General features: G+C 31.3%; 2 protein-coding genes across 3 annotated transcripts in view; one reads left to right on the top strand and one right to left on the bottom strand.

Annotated features, from left to right (window-relative positions):
• LOC127704886 (cysteine--tRNA ligase, cytoplasmic-like) overlaps positions 1–20,605 on the top strand; it is a 223,621-nt gene that overhangs the window by 38,630 nt on the left and 164,386 nt on the right. The gene's annotated exons all lie outside the window — the stretch shown is intronic.
• Positions 1–20,605, bottom strand: part of LOC127704892 (uncharacterized) — a 94,054-nt gene that overhangs the window by 29,181 nt on the left and 44,268 nt on the right. Inside the window, exon 2 of the mRNA XM_052209127.1 lies at positions 9,767–9,853. Within this exon, the coding sequence (XP_052065087.1) occupies positions 9,767–9,853 (87 nt within the window). The remainder of the gene's footprint in view (positions 1–9,766; positions 9,854–20,605) is intronic.

The following is a 20,605-nucleotide window of genomic DNA, read 5'->3' as shown; positions in this document are numbered from 1 at the left end:
GAATCTCCCATTTTTTTCCTGAAAAGAAATTTCTAGATCTGCTGAAGTCTTTTCTAAATCAACCTTCATTGAAAAGCTCAACAGTTAGCTGAAATTTTTGAATGAATTAGAGATGTAAACTTCCTTTACATTAAGAAATCCTCAAAAGATGTTAGACAATGGTTGACTAACTCGTTCTAGTAGTACTAATATAAATGTTATTCAGTGATTTAAAATGCAAAATATGAATGCTCAATTACACTTCACCTCAAAAAGGTTCACAGAAATTGGTTGAAGATATGATTAGAAAACTGACAAGTAGTATACCAAAGGAGTAAATAATTAATATCTTGTATTGTATAGAAACCTGTCGTTAGTAACAGCATGATCTCCCTGATACAGGTCGGCTTTGACTGATAGTGGAGATTTTTTATGCATTGATTGATAAAACATGCAGTAAATTATGTATTGGATTGGAAAAAAAAGCAATTGAATGGATTGTACAGTATTAGAGGTAGACAGTATTGAGCTATTCTGACAATTGTGACAAGGACAGACTTACAGTCATATTTTTGTAGTTAGATTTATTCATGAAGTAGTCAGAAAAAATATCTTCGTGTCTGCAGATAAATATGCACAAATATCAAACTGTAATTTTACTGCAAGTCAAACAAACTTATTGTTTTTGTTGTATCTTGCAGCAGATTTATGAAAAAATATCAATGAAAACGAATTCCAAAGAAAAAAAATCGCACAATTTAATATTAGTTAAAAGAGATGTGGGTGTAAATACCTCATTAAGAAAGCAAGCTAAAAAAATAAGAAAAACCAATAATTATATAAGCCATCTTGATTTTATCATTGTTTTCCAAATATTCCTAAAAAAAAAAGAAGAAATATAAAGAAAAAAAACAACCAAAACATGAGGCTGGAGTTCTAAGATTGTATATCAGAGTGAGTTACAAACGAGTTATTTCAGTCATGTCATGCCTCATTACAGAAGATGGCATCAAAGAATTCTCTGCTCCATTGTACAGATTACTAATATTACCTAATAAAATTACAAAAAACAGAGAATAGCAAGTTAAAGTTATTGTGTATAGTCTTTGATGTAAGAACAGATGTCTTAGAGAACCTGTCTTAATGGTTTACCTATTGCAGGTGATTGATTTCAAGCACTTGTAATTATTTAAACAACATTTTGAAAATAAATGGTTTCTCCATCATGGTCTAATTAGATACAATTGTTTCTGCCTTTGTCCTGGTAATGATGGATGGAATCTCTTTACATTTTCTGGCTCATAAGATAAACAGGCATAGTTCAGTTCTGACATTCGAATTTCATCAGGACCTAATAACAGTTTTGAATAGAGTATTTGAGCATGAATCTAAATTTTTAAATGGTCCAGTAAATTTTGAAATAGTTTGAGTCAAGAAAGTTTATAGAGAGGAATTTTATTACTATTTGTCTACCCCAACTTTTAGATCTGAGTTTTCATGATAAAGGTTTATCCAGATATTTACATGAAATGCAGGAAAATGATGAACTTACATGTATATATATAGGATTAGAAAATAAAATATTCATCTTATTAAATATTGGTGTAGTCAATATGGGAATAGATATGAGACAAATATGCATAGACAATGCCTTGTTTCATGAATATCAAGATTAAAATTACAATCTTACTAATCTGTTTGTAGGTGGAAATTAAGGGAGATAACTCTAAATGACTGAACTTTTACATAACGTGGGAAGTCACGGATTACCAAAGAAAATCTGCACTCGTTCACCTTGTTATGTCAATGAAAATGCCTGTAAACATTATTTCTAAGATATACCCAGTTGTGTACTTATTAACCTTAATCAATATTTACAGTTCCGTAATTGCATAAAAGTTTGTACTTAAATAGTAAATACAAATAGAAATTGTTTGTTCTAGAAAATCCTGTGTTTTTATATTGGAACCGTGGAGTTCTTCCGATACTGACTATATACAAAAGCTTTATTATCTGAAGTCTGTACCAATATCCGTCCTGAGTAGAATGATTATATTTTAGGAGTTAAGACTTGTAGTATTGATTGGAAGAAATATGTTTTATGAGAAGTCTTCTGTCATATTTCAATATAAAATATTTCTTTGTCTAAATCGTTCAGTGTCGTGCTAATGAAAATTACTTACATTTAGATAGAAAAAGGAACAAAAGCAATAGATTTAGGTTGATATAATGATTATTCCTATTATTTCAGGGAATTTTTGTGTCACTGTACATGTACCCCAGCAGACTATCTTTCCCAATACATTTGGTCAAATAGGCTGATTTAGCAAAAGATGGAAATGGTTCAATGAAAATATTTTAAGTCAAAACAATGTTGACTTGTTGGTGAATGGAATGAAACTGAACCATTAAGTGACTATGAATGATGAACCATTTCATTACCAAACTTTGGACTAAAACTTTTATATTATATACCTATTTGCATTTAATCTGGTCCCCTGAGTGGTGAGGTTCAAACATGATGGGAAAAAATCGTTCTCTTACAAAAAAATCTGTCAAATGAAAACTTAATTCGTAAATTGACACTTCATTAAAAGTTAAACAACTTAATATTGAATTTCATTACGGAAACTTTGCATCATTTGCGTGTTAGATTAAAAATTGTTACTTTCGCTCTTAGTGAACTTATAGATTGAAATGCGAAAGTTCTGTCTGATTATCAATTCTAAAAGTTGACACCAATTAATTCATTATTTAAAGATTAACACCTCATTTAATTTAAATCGCTACTATGGATCATTACGACTTGACAATTACAGTCTTAGTAAGATATTCTATATACGTTAAACTAGGAGGAGGGTTTACAGCTAGCTTCCATTGTTATACAGCAGAACTTCCTAGCAGGGTTCTGTTTTATAAATGGTAAAAACGTGATAATTTGAGAAGACGGAAGTCATTGACAATCACCAGTTGGATATGAGATTGATGAGTTCCTACCCAGTCTAGGGGTCTGGGCTGATTTTTTCTATGAGTTTATTACTAAATTAAACACATTTTTCTGGTGAATACATGAGAGATTTTTCAGGTGAATTATGTGACTAACAAGGGTATTGATTCATTGTCCATTTAATCCTTGATAATCAAGGTGAGCAGTACGTTTATTGATTAAAGAATATGTCTCTCCTTAGCAACATTTTATAAGAACTACAAAGATGTTTAATCAGTATGATGAAATGTTATATGCAAGGTTTGATACAAGGAGACATGACAAAATGTCATATTTGAGGCTCTGAAGCTCTAGAATATAAGGCTATCAAGTCTTGATGTCAGGAGACTGGCATTGCTGTATACTGAAATGCTGTAGAGTTTAACTGATACAGACACTTCTGAAGGTTTTAGATACAAGGGAATTAACCCCCATCCCCTTGTCTTGCATCTTCCATCTACTCAACATATTCTGCAATTTCTTCAAAACTCATGACTAATCTAAGTTATAGCTATAGATATATATAGAATAATCAGGGACGGATCCAGGATTTTAGGTTAGGGGGGGTGCAAACTTAAATTTTCGCGAGCGGAGCGATGCAAAAATTTATCTGAGGTAAAATTAATGAAATATTCTTTAGCTGAGGACAATGCATGCTTTGCAAATTTTAGGAGGGGAGGGGCGCACGCCCGCCATTCCCACGCCTGAATTCGCCCCTGCTTATGGCATTTTTATTTTTGATACTGACTTTATCAGCAAGAATATCAAGTGAGCTTGCTAGGTTTGACAATATGAAATAAAATGAATTTTTTAGTATAACTTCTTTTATGCGTACAAAACGTTGAGATAATTGTTCGGTTGTATGAATGAAGTCACGTGCATTTCATTGATATATTTACGCGGGTGGACATTTACACGTGACGTTGCTGCACTGTTATGTGACCTCATTTCCTAATATTTTTGAGTATCAGGTCCTATCCATGATATAGAAAAGTGTTAGGCAGTAAGATCATAGGGAAAATGTACAAATTGCTGATAAAGGTTTTTATAAGTATTTTTATAAAGAATGACTTTTTACCTAGAACTAGTAATGTAAGAAGGTCATGAGAGTCATCAGTATGTCATACTTATGGATCAGTGATTCACAAATGCTTATTAATCATATATTTAATATATTCAAATTATAGATTATACTGGACAAGCTGTTTATACAAGTTAGAATATATAATTGATATCAGTAATTACTCATATAGGTATGATATGGACAACATTGAATTGCTTTTGGTTTAACTATGACTTGCTCAGTGGACTAAACCAACCATGCCCTCTGCAGAAATTCTCCAATATGTTGTTCCATATATATATATACATGTCTGTCAAACTAGGATTGCTTGGCATGGTGCTGTATGAAGTTACATAATGAATTGTAAAAAAATGGACTTATCTTAAACCCTTAAATGAAACAAGTTTTTGAAAACTAACTAATTTAGTCATTCTGATTTTAAAAAAAATCAATGATACTTTTGAATGAAATCATTTGGCTTTGAGGCAAAAGTAAATACTTTGGAGATAGAATTTCTTTTATTTGTGGGTAAAATAAATCTGTTTATAAAGCGATTTGCTGCATATGGCACATAAAGAATAATCATCAATGTTCCATAGTTATACTGTGTGTGTGACCACCCCTTTAAATATCAGATATTCTTTCTCAATTTTCTGCCTTAGGATTAAAACTTTTTTTATTTCTGCGTTCATGGAGATAATCTGTAACAGTAATCTTGTCTGATTTGGCCATATATTTGTCAGTCAGATGGTGGTTTTTTAGACTTCTATTGTATGCAAATTTGCATTGTTGTGTTGCAAACATCTAATCTCGGTAGGTTGAAATATCAGCGTCTCACACTTTGTTATAAGATCAAAGCTTTGATATAATCGTATTACGACATACGGTCTATTGAGTCGAATGCTGTTCTTCAGACTAATAGAGATACTTTTCAATTGCTTTTTCATATTTTTGTCATTGACAACATTTTCTATTGTAATTATTTTGTGATATTTTAGGGTTAACTTGATCATACTCCAAATAAAAATTATTTTTCAATGGAAAAATTATACAAGAAATTTCTTAAACATTCTATTAAGCCTGGCTGTTATTCTTCCGATATTTTCCTAAATATAGAACATTTACATTAATGTCATTTCTATGATAGTTTATTTTTCATGTTATTGGGTAATCGTCATACTCACTCACAGTAGGGTCAATTTGTAATCAATTTTTTATTTAAATTTTTTAATAAATTTCACAAATATAATAATGTGGGATGGGTATATTACTTTTTGATGAAAGGTTAAACTACTGTAGAATAATAAAAGTGTGGAACTGATAAATGTCACTTAAAGATTCTACCAAAACATATCACATGTGAATATGAATAAAAAGGTATGGGATATACATCACTAATAACACAGGTTTACTATTTATAGATACTGTGTAAATTCATGAAAAAACCCCACTGAAAATCAGAAAATTTGGCCTGTGATTTCTTAGTTCTCTGTGGTAGCTAAATTAGTTTTTTAGAAGAATAAGAATATTTTAAACATTAGAGTAAATTCCAGCAATTTGTTTCCATGTTTCTTCTTATTGGATGATAATTTTGATTTAACCAGAAGGTTTTCTGCCTGATGTTGCCTGCTTTTCTTATAGTAATAAACTAGATTAGGTTACCAGATGTTGAAAGTTATCCGTTTGTTGGATTTTTTCTTGCAATAAAATTGTGTAATATTAGTTCAATTAGGTGTCAACCTTAACCCTCTTAGATGTTCATGGTGACATCCTCATTGGAATTCATTTGCATAATCACGTTTAATATTAGCCTTTTTTTGACGAGCGGTTGACATTTTTTTCATGTCAACTTTCAGAAGCTCAATTTGCTTTTATTATTGGTTTGGTCTGATTGTAACATCTCAGAAAAAAATTAGAAAAATCCCTACTATTGTTTGATCATTTTCCTCAAGCGCAGGAGAAATGATTCTGGTGTTTTAGAAAATTTGACTTTTCACTTCAAGTGCACCAGATGTTATTGTAAAAGCCAAAGACTACCAGAATGGTTTTGATATTATGAATCAAACTTTTGGCTAATGAGAATCGATAAAGATTATCAAAAGTTTTAATTGTTTTACAAGAAGTGTTTTAATGGTATCAGCAGATTGAGTAATTTTATCAATGTTTGGCACTGGCTGTTGAAAAGATGGAACATGTTGTTGTGGCTTAACTGGAGAAGTAATTAGTTCCCCTAACTACATAAGAACACATGTTTTCTGATGATTCCATAGGTAAAAAACATAGTTAGGACATCACTCACTTGTAACCACCAATGTACTACAAGCCTTAAATAACCACCATCATGAAACTGAAGAACCAAAAATGAAGACTGTGTGGTTGGGGAAATGACAAATTGGAGATTGTTTAAAGGAGGGAGTGAGTTGAAATTTTGAGATGAAAGATTTTAAAGGCCAAAACAATCTGAAGAAAAAAACGGTCATCCTTAAAATAAGTCAAAAGCAACCCCCCCCCCCCCCCCCCAAAAAAAAAAAAAAATTCAGTTTAGTAAATGTAACTATGAATATGTTAAGCTTATTCTTCTCTTACATTCAAGGTTTTAAAATCGTCCAGAAATAAACTAGAATAATGGTTTTATTGGAAAAAAAATATCCATGAAAATAACTTGTTTAACAGTATCAGAATAAAGTTTAAAATTTAAGAAACATATATATAATATAGCTTTACCTTTTTGTGATTAATAAATTGGTTGGTTTTCTATGTTATATTTAAAAAGAAAAATACTGGTTAAACCCTGATTTCTTTTGCTGTGATAACTGAGGGCAGTTTAATTTTTGTCTTGGTGAAAAATCTTGTCATTTTGATAAAGTATTGAAAAAAGCCAGACATGATAGAGTTGCCATTTGTACTTCAATCTAAGTGGATGTTTTACATCATGTGTGTGGTTCTGAAAAGTACTTGTGAGAGGTTTTTATATAATTGTGGATCCCCTTGTGTACATTTGTTCTTTATACCTCATGTTTGTTTTTTAGATTTAAAAAATGTATTTTTTGACAGCATATGTTAGATGCAAATATACAGGCAATTCATACTGCTACAATTAGTGTCATGAGGAAAAAAGGTTTTTGTTGGTGAAGGTTTATAGGTACTTGATAATGATATTTAATATAACATTGAAAAGTGCACTTCAGTAGATGGGTCTTTTAATTACATTTTTTAGACAGATGACTATTAATATTATTATTTGTGACTGATACAGAACACAATAATACAGCAGTGTTATACTGTCAAATTATACATAATAATACAGCAGTGTTATACTGTCAAATTATACATAATAATACAGCAGTGTTATACTGTCAGATTATACATAATAATACAGCAGTGTTCATACTGTCAGATTATACATAATAATACAGCAGTGTTATACTGTCAAATTATACATAAAAATACAGCAGTGTTATACTGTCAAATTATACATAATAATACAGCAGTGTTATACTGTCAAATTATACATAATAATACAGCAGTGTTATACTGTCAGATTATACATAATAATACAGCAGTGTTATACTGTCAGATTATACATACTAATACAGCAGTGTTATACTGTCAGATTATACATACTAATACAACAGTGTTATACTGTCAAATTATACATAATAATACAGCAGTGTTATACTGTCAGATTATACATAATAATACAGCAGTGTTATACTGTCAGATTATACACACTAATACAGCAGTGTTATACTGTCAAATTATACATAATAATACAGCAGTGTTATACTGTCAGATTATGAGTTACAAGTATTTCCAGTTTATTTTTAATGATTAGTAAATAAATGAACACCTAACATAAGTATAGTACTTTGTGTAGGGTTACATTTGGGAATATTTGGATAGGGCCTATAGGCTTTCCATTAGGGCACATTTAATGAAGCTAGATGATTATTTAACTGAAAATTACAATATCTTATCCAGTATCAACCAAAGTCAAAAAGTGTGTGCAGTCTGTTCACATGTTTAAGTTAGTAAACAAAAATAAAATCTATGAAGACAAGTCCCATCAGATCCCTTTAATACTTAGAACTGACATTATGCAACAAAAAAACTTATAATGTTATGGAATCATTTCATCTGAGAGCTGACAAACCGTTTGCAGTGTGTAAACAAGTTTACAGTAGATGAAGTTTTATCAGCAGAGAGCTGGCATTATTTAGCTTGTTAACAACCTGTATAAGTCAATTAACAAAATTACATGTACACCAGACAGTATTTAGTCTGTGTATAAGTCAGTAAACAAGATTATAGCACATGGAGTGGTAAACACTTGATAACTTCTACAGTAATCTGTTTGTTCTGAAGGTTTTTGATCTTTAGTCTAAGTATCAATTAACTTGGAATGCTAAGTTAACTTCAAATAGATATTGATAAAGGTATTGACAGTTATTAAAACAGACTGATGCAGGTTCACTTCTGTACAATTGTTTGGATTCAGTTTACTTTGATGACACTATATAGTTTTATATACAGTTGGATTTTCTAGATGATGTTGGGGATGCTTTGAAGTTAAGGCAGATAAATTGCTGATTAGAAAAGCTTCGGCTTTGATAGGTGCAATCTGCTGGGGGTAGCAGCCATGATTTAATAAAGTGACAAAATTGGGGCATAAATTAAATTAGTATGGTTTCCTATTGGCACATATTCTTGCTTCTTAATAAGTCCTGTTCATTGACCAAAGATCAGATTTAACAGGGAGAGTGAGGAACTGACTGAGAGGATTAGATTCATTCTCCTAAAAATGTTAGAAAGTAGAGTTTCTCCTGTATTGAGGTTCACTTTCCTGTATATCAGTTTGTAATTGCATTAGAACACACCTAGGGTTGCATGGTCCCACGGTCAAGACTAGACATAATTGATCACTGACCCATGACAAAAGTCTGGCATAAATGTTTGCTCAGTGCTTTGATTTCCATATAAGAAAAAATGATAAAGTATCTATGATAGACTGTATTAATCTTGGAAATACACTTTATTAGGATGAATATGATTTCTCAGTGAAATTGGAAATAAGCTTGTTGGAATATTAGTCCAGATACCTTATGAACATGATCAGATATCATGCTATTACTAAATTTATAATCATGTTGTAAAGTTACAAGTTATGGTTTTGTACATAAAATGTTGTTACATAGTGTAAAGACATTCTGTATTGATTGGTGGTTTCTCTCATTCCGGAAATGATTTTTAATGCTGTAATCACCGGTAGCAGAGTTTGTATATTGTTCCTAGCAGGTAATGATAAGTTTAATCACTGTGATTACAGCTTATTTTATGGACATCTTTCATTTAAAACTCACCTAATTCAGAAATAAATACAACGCGACGTGAAAATTACAAATCAATATGTTTTTGTAGAAAATTTTGCCTGTGGTGTTTAACAAGTGATTGTGTCAGGCTTATATAAAATCTTATTTCGTTAATATTTCCTTAATTATATTTTTTTTAGAAAAGAAAGGATTTGAAATAGGATTTCGTAATCCATTCGTTTCCAACAGTCAACCTTAATATAGTAAAATGGTTTTGTTACTAAGCTGCATGTTTCATTGAACAAATCTAAATTCAAAAGAAGTGGAAATGAAGCTTTGAAGTTTGAAAAAGAAAAGACAGAATATAAAACAAATGTAAATATAAGTTTCTGTTAAACATTATGTAAGAGTGAAATCCCTTTTACTCACTTTTGCAGATATCATTAACTCTGTTGTAGCCTTTTCGCTCAGCTTCATGGGATGTACGAGGTAGCTCCTTCCATACTCCAAATCTTACTGGAAAATACAAAAAGAAATGATTAAATGGTGCCATAGACTATATATGTATGTTATACAATCGTGTTTTGATGACATGTTGCCTCATGTTTGTGTGTGTGTATCTTATGGAATTGGTTGTATGCTGGTCTTTGTCATTTTGGGTAGTAAACTTTTCATGTAGAACATGCTTTGAAATTTCCAGTCAAACTGTAAGAAAAAAACTACCCAGGTCAAATCAACTACGCATCCACTCAATGATTTAGCCTCTTTTGAAAAAAAATAAGAAATTTTCATCATTGTAGAATTAGATACAAGAAAAATCACAAGCGAAGCAAAAAGATATAAACTAAAGTGCGAAATTACAAATAACATTTTCTCCATACCGGTAAGTTAAACAGCCACTGCAGCAAAAAGTATTTCAGATCAAACAAATGTACTATAAAACAATAAAAACATAGAAGAACATTTTATATCATTGCCCTTGTGTATGTATGCTATTACTCGTGCAAATAAATTACGTTACTTTGGTCCTTCCCAGGTTAAAACAGTATAATATACCATAATAATTGTCACAATAGTAATAACAAAGTTGCTGATGTGACTGTTAAGTCATGTGATGCATGTTTGATAATTACGAATAATGATTTATATCTACCATTGATGAAACTGATACTGTCCTTAAATTGATGTTTACAAACTTTTAACATCTAGATTGTCTCTGTTTGCGGAAACGGTTGTGTGTGACTAACGATATGATAGTGTCACGTTATACTTGTTTGTCTAACTTATATTTTCCATTCCACTTTATAAAGTATACATTGTAAAACAGCAATTTACGGAGTCTGCATTAGAATTTATCCCAGATAAAATTTCAAAATATAAGCATTTTATTATTAATTTTTTCAATGTCTTGTGTATACAGTAAATAAAGGATAATATTGAATATATGAAGCATCAGTGATACCAATTTATTGAAGGTGAGTAAAAAATTCACAAAAAATCAAGCACGAGATTAGTGAGGAAGCAATCCTACCAATTTTTGACCTGTTTTATGCCCAAAATTCCCCCCCCCCTCCATTTTTAGAGGAAAAATTGAGGCAAAAATGATGATGAAAGATATACTATATGTAAATCATTACTTGTAATTTTTGTCTCAATTTGACCTGCTTATTCCAGACCTGGAAAGAATTTAAAAAGGCTGTGTTAAAAAAACCCAAACACAACCAAGTATTGACCTATGCTTGCTTTATAAACACTAAATGATCTTGACAATGGTATCAAAATAATATGATAATACATGTAATTACTGGTCTATCTTTGTCCTCTACAACCTAATTCATGCTAAAAATTTGGAAGTTTTGAGCTTCTGCTGAGGCTCTGCTCTAATTTTTAAGTCCAAACATTGAGCTTGATTTACTTTTCTACACTGTAATTGGTTGATAGCTATTTAACACGACATCACATTTAATTTGTTACTGTTTGTGTTCAATGCCACATCATTGCCCAACATTAGCATGGTAATTCGTTTTAATTATTTATTTTAATGCTTCATTATTTATGTGAAAATATTGACTGCCATAATGATATTATAGTAAATAAATAAGCTTAATTATCACCTCAGTTTCCTAATTCTAGAAAATTATACTTTGTTCTAAAATAATTGGTCAAATTTAGAAGTCATGTTTGTGTAAATAATAAAACTTATGAGGTGTGGAAATTACCTTTACTAGGATTAAGTCAAACTATCTCTGATCACAATGTAATAGTTTATTGTAACTGCATATTTATAATTGGTATCGATCATATAAACTATAAATTTACGTAATGGCATAGAGTAAGGAAGGAAGCAGTGTTTGTTTTCTAAAATTCTCTGTTTGTTTAGCATCCGAAACTATTTAACTTAAGAATAGATTTATGTCCCAATGACGAGTCGGTAAATAGATCAAGTGTTGTTGTAAATATCATGACTCGTTGTTCAACTGTTGAGTAAAGATGAACAAATATTAATCTGTGAGCTGAGTTATCACGTTTCTTTAGAGTAAGGACAAATCATTGTTTGTAAGGATATCATGTTTCTATCTCAATCAACAGCAGCACAATATTTCTGATGGTGGAGTCAACATGTTTATTTCTGAGTCCACAGCAGCAGAATTACTCTGATGGCCCAGTCGACATGTTTCTTTCTGAGTCCACAGCAGTGGATTTACTCTTGATGGCCGAGTTGACATGTTTATTTCTGAGTCCACAGCAGCAGAATTACTCTGATGGCCCAGTCAACATGTTTATTTCTGAGTCCACAGCAGCAGAATTACTCTGATGACCCAGTCGACATGTTTCTTTCTGAGTCCACAGCAGCAGAATTACTCTGATGACCCAGTCAACATGTTTATTTCTGAGTCCACAGCAGCAGAATTACTCTGATGGCCCAGTCGACATGTTTATTTCTGAGTCCACAGCAGCAGAATTACTCTGATGACCCAGTCGACATGTTTCTTTCTGAGTCCACAGCAGTGGATTTACTCTTGATAGCCGAGTTGACATGTTTATTTCTGAGTCCACAGCAGCAGAATTACTCTGATGACCCAGTCAACATGTTTATTTCTGAGTCCACAGCAGCAGAACTACTCTGATGGCCCAGTCGACATGTTTATTTCTGAGTCCACAGCAGCAGAATTACTCTGATGACCCAGTCGACATGTTTCTTTCTGAGTCCACAGCAGTGGATTTACTCTTGATGGCCGAGTTGACATGTTTATTTCTGAGTCCACAGCAGTAGAATTACTCTGATGGCCGAGTTGACATATTTATTTCTGAGTCCACTGCAGTAGAATTACTCTGATGGCCCAGTCGACATGTTTCTTTCTGAGTCCACAGCAGTAGAATTACTCTGATGGCCCAGTCGACATGTTATTTTCTGAGTCCACAGCAGTAGAATAACTCTGATGGGCCAGTCGACATGTTTCTTTCTGAGTCCACATCAGTAGAATTACTCTGATGGTGGAGTCGACATGTTTATTTCTGAGTCCACAACAGTAGAATTACTCTGATGGTCCAGTCTACATGTTTCTTTCTGAGTCCACAGCAGTAGAATTACTCTAATGGCCCAGTCAACATATTTCTTTCTGAGTCCACAGCAGTGGATTTACTGTAAATTCAGAAATTATTGCGATGTTTTTATTATTGCGAAAAATGCGACAGGGTTATAATCGCAATAATTTAAACTCGCATTTTGAAATCTTTTATATGAATTAAACAGGATTTTTCTCAATATCGCAAAAAATTAAAATCGCATTTTAGTCTAAAATGACAAAATCGCAATAATAAATGCACGCAATAATATCTGAATTTACAGTACTCTTGATGGCCGAGTTGACATATTTATTTCAGAGGCAATGTAAGAGCACCAAGTTTTTCCTCTGATAGTACTATTATGTTTGTGAGGACTCTTATTGGCAAGTTATCATGTGTTACAGTTTTCTACAAATATCAACAGGTTATCTACATATGTCATTACTAATTGTAAACCACAATATAGCAGAAAGCATATCTATAGACACGTTAATGGCTTAAAATCAAGCATTGTTGAATCAACTTGGAAAACGGTTTAAAAAAAACATTTTAAACTTAGTTTTGGTTGATTGTAGGGGAGGGGTGATTTTCTTGTTTTTAATGCCTTTTCTGAAGTGTTTGATTATGTGAGACTTGTTCATTTAATCCCACAGCTTAATGATTTATTTCTTCAACACTGAGAGACATCACTTTGAGTTTAAAAAAAATGAATAATCCATGCAAACCTATGGAAAGGATAAACATTTTTTCATGAAAGTGACTGTACTCTGAGAAAGTCATTTTATATAACTAAAGTGTGTAAGTATATAATTTAATCACAGGTACTTAACATACAAACACATCTCTAAGTAGAATCATTGCACATACCTACAATAAAGCATCAAATAAAAAGAGCAATTCTCACAATTACATCTTAATAATGAAACTCAGATGAAAATACAAAGTGTTCAGCAATGATTTCTTATGTTGTTGTTATTGCCACAAAGAAAGTAAAAAGAGAAAACTTTTGATTTATTTTGAAGTGGAGTTGTTTTAATTAATTGATTTTTTCCATAAATTTTTGATTTTTTTCATATCTTAATTGACAAAATACAAAGTGAAAGTGTAAATTTAGTGATCAAAACTATGGACAAGTTGGCAGTAAAATCCAAGTATGAATAAGGCATAAAGACCTCATTTTCAGGTGACCTTAAGAGTTAAAAGTTTGTTACCAGTCCAACCCATAGTTATCAATAACTCTGTAGTAAGTATACTATCTAGTGAGTAGTTACTGAGATGTTAAAAGTAGCTAACAGACTGTTACAAACATCTCATCAATCTAGACTCATTATTATATGTAACTCTCATGAATGTTTTAATCCAAACCATTATGTAAATATGTTCCAGTTTATGTATTGTTATATTTTACGAGCATCTTGGGAAATAAGTCTTTGGCTCCAGACAGCTTCTTCCCTTAAGCCATCCAGGAAGAAAGCCATCATGATTTGTGACATATTTACAGCATATTAAAAATTGGACATAAAGATCACATCTGATTAATTTTGATTTAATGACTCTCTGTGTCCACATCAATACATAACGGGATTGTATGTCTATAAAGGTACGGCTGGATGGCCACTGATATGATCTCCTGATTCTCCCTATATGGCCTGTTAATATTTACCGTGTCCCTGCTTTTATCAAATGTATAAAAGGTACAAATTTTATGTCTTTTGCCTTTTATCATCTCACGGTCCAATGAAGAATTACATGTACACTAAAACCAGACTATATCTTCCTGGCCACATGTCAAACGGATGTCAACTGTATCAAATGGACAAACAACTTTCACATGTCTACAGTCTTAACAGAACATTTTAACATTGATTTACAAATGTGCATTTCAATTTATAGGCTGAAATTTAGAAAAAATTGAACAGTGATTATTTAATTGTTTAAGAATTTAAATTAATCAATGAACAAAATATATTACAAAAGCAATTTAATTAAATAATGTTTATAAACATCTTTGCAGGAAGACAAATTTCAATAGTAATACTTTTTTTAGGATAAGATTCAATATTTTCAATCTGGTTCTTGACTTCATTTGGAACTGCAATGTTATATTTTTAATGACATTTATTTTACAATTCTATCATATTAATCTGTGATTAATACCTATGTAAAAATAAGCAGATGCATGAGGTATGCTTGTCAATGAGACAACTATTCACCAAAGTTCAAATGAAGTGGATGTAAGCAATTATAGGCAACATTACGGCCTTCCACAATGAGAAAAACCGATACCTTATAGTTGGCTATAACAGGCCCCGACATGAAAAATATGAATCAATTCAACAGTGAAAACTAACGGGCTAATTTATAACAAAACAATTACGTAAACCAAATGGATTCATGAGTTTGAAACTTTTCATTGTGCACAATATAACTTCATCAGGTATGCTGAAGATGTCTTTCATTTCTAAAGTATTATTAGACAACTTGCAATATGAATGAAGGAATTGAGTCCAGTTGCAAGTATTTCATGCATATTCAGGATGATTATAATGAATGGAGATTTGGGGTATAAATAAGACAGCATGCCAACAGCATAAACAGACCCCCCTCCCCCCCAAAAAAAACCCAAAAAACAGAGTTATTTAAAAAGGAATAAATACTACATGAAAATACGGAAATAAAATGACTCCTGTCCTTCATCATAATACTGTATGTAAAACAAGTTGTTTGGCCTATTTTTGATGTTTTTGGTTCTGGTAATTGTTACAGACTTTAGAAGTTTTTGGTCCTGGTAATTGTTATGGACTTTAAATCTAATCTCACATTTTCTTCAAAGTACATTGTATTTGTCCTGAATTTGTTGATGTAATGAACAACTTCCCTTTTGTTACAGCCTGTGACATTCACATTTAACTTAACGCCTACTCAATAATGAGTTTGTGTAAGTTCATTCTGTTGTTTATAATTTGTATAATTGAAGTTTTAATTTTACTCATCATGAGTTACATAAACTAAGCTTGCATGATCTCCTATGAATCATATTTTAATGTTGGCTGGGATAGCATTGTCTAAAACTCATGCAGGCATACCGATTAATGTTTCTTCCTATTAAATAAGTATATATGTGAATTTACGTGTAAAGGCAAACTTGCATCCAATAAGCAATCATTATCTAACAGTTACCCTTCATTAACTACGTTATTGACCTGGAAATTAGAAAATTTAATGAAAAATCCGACAGCTTCCAATTTCTACATAGCAATCACTTGCACTGTATGATACTGGTACCTAAACGATTATTGGTGAACATGATACCAGTACTATGATCCTTATTGGTATATTAACAATGTTATGTTTCAGTTAATGTCTGTTTTTGGCAACAAGTAATTACAAACATTTCAGTGATTTAGATATTGGTCATTCAGATGTTTAAATTAACAGGTTCCTAATGGGGAATAGGAATCAATTGCATATTTCACTGACGTTCTGTGAAGGGTTGATGTTAGGCTATCACTGCAACTCATGCATTATTCAGTTTGGTCATTAGTCTTAGAACAGAACACATATTTACAAAATGATAGAGAGTGTACTTTGAGTTGTTTGTATGATCATTTACATTAAGTCATAGAACTTGAAGAATCGGTAGAAATTTTACCGATTAAGGCATCGGCAGTGATTTTATCATGCAATATTGAGATCATTAGCCATGACAATTGATGATTGAATAAAATATTGTATAATGCTTCGTCAAACTTCTTATGATGATATGTTTATAGTGAATTTAAGTCAAAGAGCACAGTTCATAAAACTATCAAAATTTGAATCTTTAACAGTAATTTCCACTCATTTCAAAGAATTTATTTTCAACCAAATTGAACTGGCATACAAATATGGATGTCATAAATAGAGTTATAAGATACCAGATTTACAGGGCGAATATTTAACATTATCATGGATGGCAGAAGTTTTGGTTGAGGTTGTCCCGCATTAATATGAAAAAGTCACTAATAGACCCCCCTAAATAAAAAAACCCAAACAAACTAAAGCTTATAACTAAATGCATACTGTAAATTCAGAAATTATTGCTTGCATTTATTATTGCTATTTTTCAAGAATGGACAAAAATGCGAGATTAATTATTGCAATATCATGAAAATCTGCATACAGATATATGTAACAGACATCAGAATGCAAGTTCTTATTATTGCGATAGTCACCCCAGTCACATTATTCGCATTAATAAAAACCTTGCAATAATTTCTGAATTTACAGTATATGTTAGAATTTTCAGTTTGTTAGACCTTGACTATAGATGAGACTCTATGTTTATTTCGGTAATCATGTCATGAGAAGTAATTATCTTGATACAGACTGCTTCAATTTTAAAATATTAAAAAAAAAATAGCAATTCAGTTCAGAAACCTTAGAAACTGTTGCCAGCTCATCCTACATTTTCTTTATCGGGCTTCGTTCTGTTGTATTTAGTAATAATGAATATTATTTATTTGTCGCCAAGTTATAATATACTAGTTCTCTGACATTTTAAAATTTAAAGGAAAAAAAAATTGTCTCGACTAGGAAGAATAATGACAATGGTGTTTTTAGTGGAGAACTCCGGTAATTGAAAAAATGATTGTCTCGGGAGTGATAGAACAGTTTATATTATAAACTAGATCAGATTTAACTAAGATTTGTGTACAATAACAAACCTTATACTCGGTAGATTTTGATACCTAGAATCCTGATCTGAAAGTCGATTCATTGGTTCATTTTAATGATCGACTGATTGATGAATTTACTTTAATGCCACTTTCAACAAACATTGATATTCTCAGGTTAGAAAGGATAGTGTTCACTAATCTAAACAAACAAATTTACCCAATAATTTAGTATATTTGATATAAATGAATAGGATTTTATATGAATGATTTCCCTTTGACATCACATGACTTAAATTTCTCCTCTATATATTAATAAGAAATGTACTAATAACTAAGTAAGATGGTTTTAATGAAGATGTTTGAATATGTTCTGTAGTCTGGTATGTAAATGAAGACGATATTATTCGTGTGTTGAGATGCACGGATTATCTAGGATCAGTCCGGATAGGAAACAGTATATCCTCAACCAACGTCTTGATTGACATATGTTAATATACATTGATTTATCTACTTCGTTCAAATTAAGAGAAAGATAATCAAAGAAATCATTGAAGAAAACTGAAACATATAGGGAATTAAGATTCTCCTGAGATGACACCATTCCTCAGTCAGATTTATAAGAGTCATTTGTACTGTGTTTATTGCTTATGAAACATAAACTAATTCTATTATAAAGCTTTCTATAGATTAGGATTAAAAAAACAGTAACTATTTTCCACCAAAATGTATCTTTATCATAAACCTGGGAATTTCCATTTACTCGGCTAAGTGAATCTAATGGAAAACCATGATACAGATATATCTATTAAGACTTCAAAGATGGACTAATATTATATGTTTACTGCATATTTTTCTCTATTCGTATTACATGTTTATGTAACAAGTTAATTCTTATGTATCTTCCAGGCACTTTTTGCCTGATAAATATTTCATATCAAGTGTAAATTATTTCGGGAGACAGATTGATAAAAGTTTTTCCAAACTTGTTTCCGAATCCCATATTTGAATTTCATGTAACATTGTACTGCTTCATTGTTATAATTTTTCATTAATAAATACTCTTTAAACTAAATGTAAATTATTTAAAGCGAGGAAATTGTGTTCATTGAAATCATTAAAAAACCATGTTAATTTAACATTAAAGTTAATTTCTCAAATGCAGAAGACAGCAGTTGTAAGCTGATGACACTTTAGCGACTTATAGAGCTTTTGTATATCAGCAGAATAACATTTACCAGTGAGGTTCAGCAATGAAAATTTTATTTGCTCCCTCAGAATCTGAAGAGACAAGTACTTTCATGCACTGTTTATGAAGTTCAATGTCGCCAAATGAAGTTAAAAATGCTGTTCTTCCTGTGTATATTAAAGACCCGTGTTTTTTGCTCTGAGTGACCAAGATCTTCATTTTAGATTATCTAATATTTAAATTCCAATAATTTTCTAGGAATTTGAACACATTTGTAATGACTAACTCTCTTTGGTACCATTCAAATTTAAACAAACGAAAAAAAATTGCACAGGTCAGACTCATCTAAAATCTATAATTTATAGTCCACCATTTAAAATTTCATAGTATAAATTGTGATCACCAAGTCAAAACATATCATATACTAAAATATGATATACTGCTCAATTTGTTATATCTATTGATTTCTAAGCATGGTTTTGGGTCACTATGATAGATCTTTATAGATATCAGACATTATAGACTGCCCTTGTGATAAATCAAAAGAGGTTGCAAAGTACAAAATGGACACATGAGATCTTTATCAACACTTTATAAACATCTTGTTGTGATAAAAGTGTAACATAAAATAGATAGTTTTACAGGATTTCTATGTGTTTATTATGATTTGACATGCCTTGGTGTCTCTAGCACCTGACCATCTGTTCATCACACCTGGAAGTACAACAGAATTATGGGTAATTGATTTCACCATTACATTGGTATGATGGGTATTGTTGGCCACCCTGACTTTATCTATCTCGGGCTTTGACCTTTGTGAATACCTTTGCAATGTTGGTATAATTACAGGGGTGTTTTTTTTTATAGGAAATAAAAATAAATAATGACTTACTGTGCTCTCCTTGAAGTAAATGATTTATTTTTTCTACTTAGGAAAAAAATCTTACATAATACTTAGTAACATAATCAGACAGTTTAAATTTGTGCATGTACTGGCTCTTTAACTCTTGGCATTGATATATTTTATCTGATGAGAATATCCCAGGCATCACTGTACTTACTGTCATTAACCAGACACCCATATTTTGTAACTGAGTGAAGTATTTTGAAAGCATGTAAATTTTTTTATGATAAGAAGTTGATGTTGCTTTAAACAAGTACAAATTAAAAATGATAACCCAAACAATAAGTCAATAAATTATCTGGTCAGGAGATTTGGGATACTATTATGAATCAGTATGAATATAAGGAGATGTGGAGGAAACGTCAATGATTCATAAAACCAGTTTAGGACATTATACTGACCAACAAACTCTTCAAAAATTAAAAATAGGACCATATTTGTGTCTCAAATCAACGACGAGGCAAAAAAAAATATACAGTTGTTTGTTTAAATCTGGCCTCCTAGCAGAAAAGAATAGGGTAGGTAGGCTATGAAGGTTAAGGTACATTTTTTTCATGAAAATGTGTTAGGGTAAATCGTAACTATATTTTTTTGTGGCTTGATCAGAATGGACCCAACCATTAATCTGTGGACCAATAAAAATCAGAAAATTCTTGAGATAGCTTTCAATTTTAGAAGATTGTAGTGTCTGTTAAAGACATATCGTTGAAGCAATAGTATTGGACAGAGAATCAATAGAATACACTGTTTATATAATGATGACAGAGTTTTACTAGTGATGCAATTGACTTATGATACAATTAAATCTGCTAAAGTATCATCAAGGAAAAACCTACATTTGAGCATTACATAATATCTACGATTCTAAAGCTGTCAAGTTTTTGATGGCAATGAAAACAAACTGCCATTTATTTCAGATCTTTGTAAATTAAGTGACTCTGTACTTTAAAGTA

Source organism: Mytilus californianus, unplaced genomic scaffold (assembly GCF_021869535.1).
Source record: "Mytilus californianus isolate M0D057914Y unplaced genomic scaffold, xbMytCali1.0.p SCAF_6, whole genome shotgun sequence".
Lineage (NCBI taxonomy): Eukaryota > Metazoa > Mollusca > Bivalvia > Mytilida > Mytilidae > Mytilus > Mytilus californianus.
This window is presented reverse-complemented; position numbering and strand designations above follow the sequence as displayed.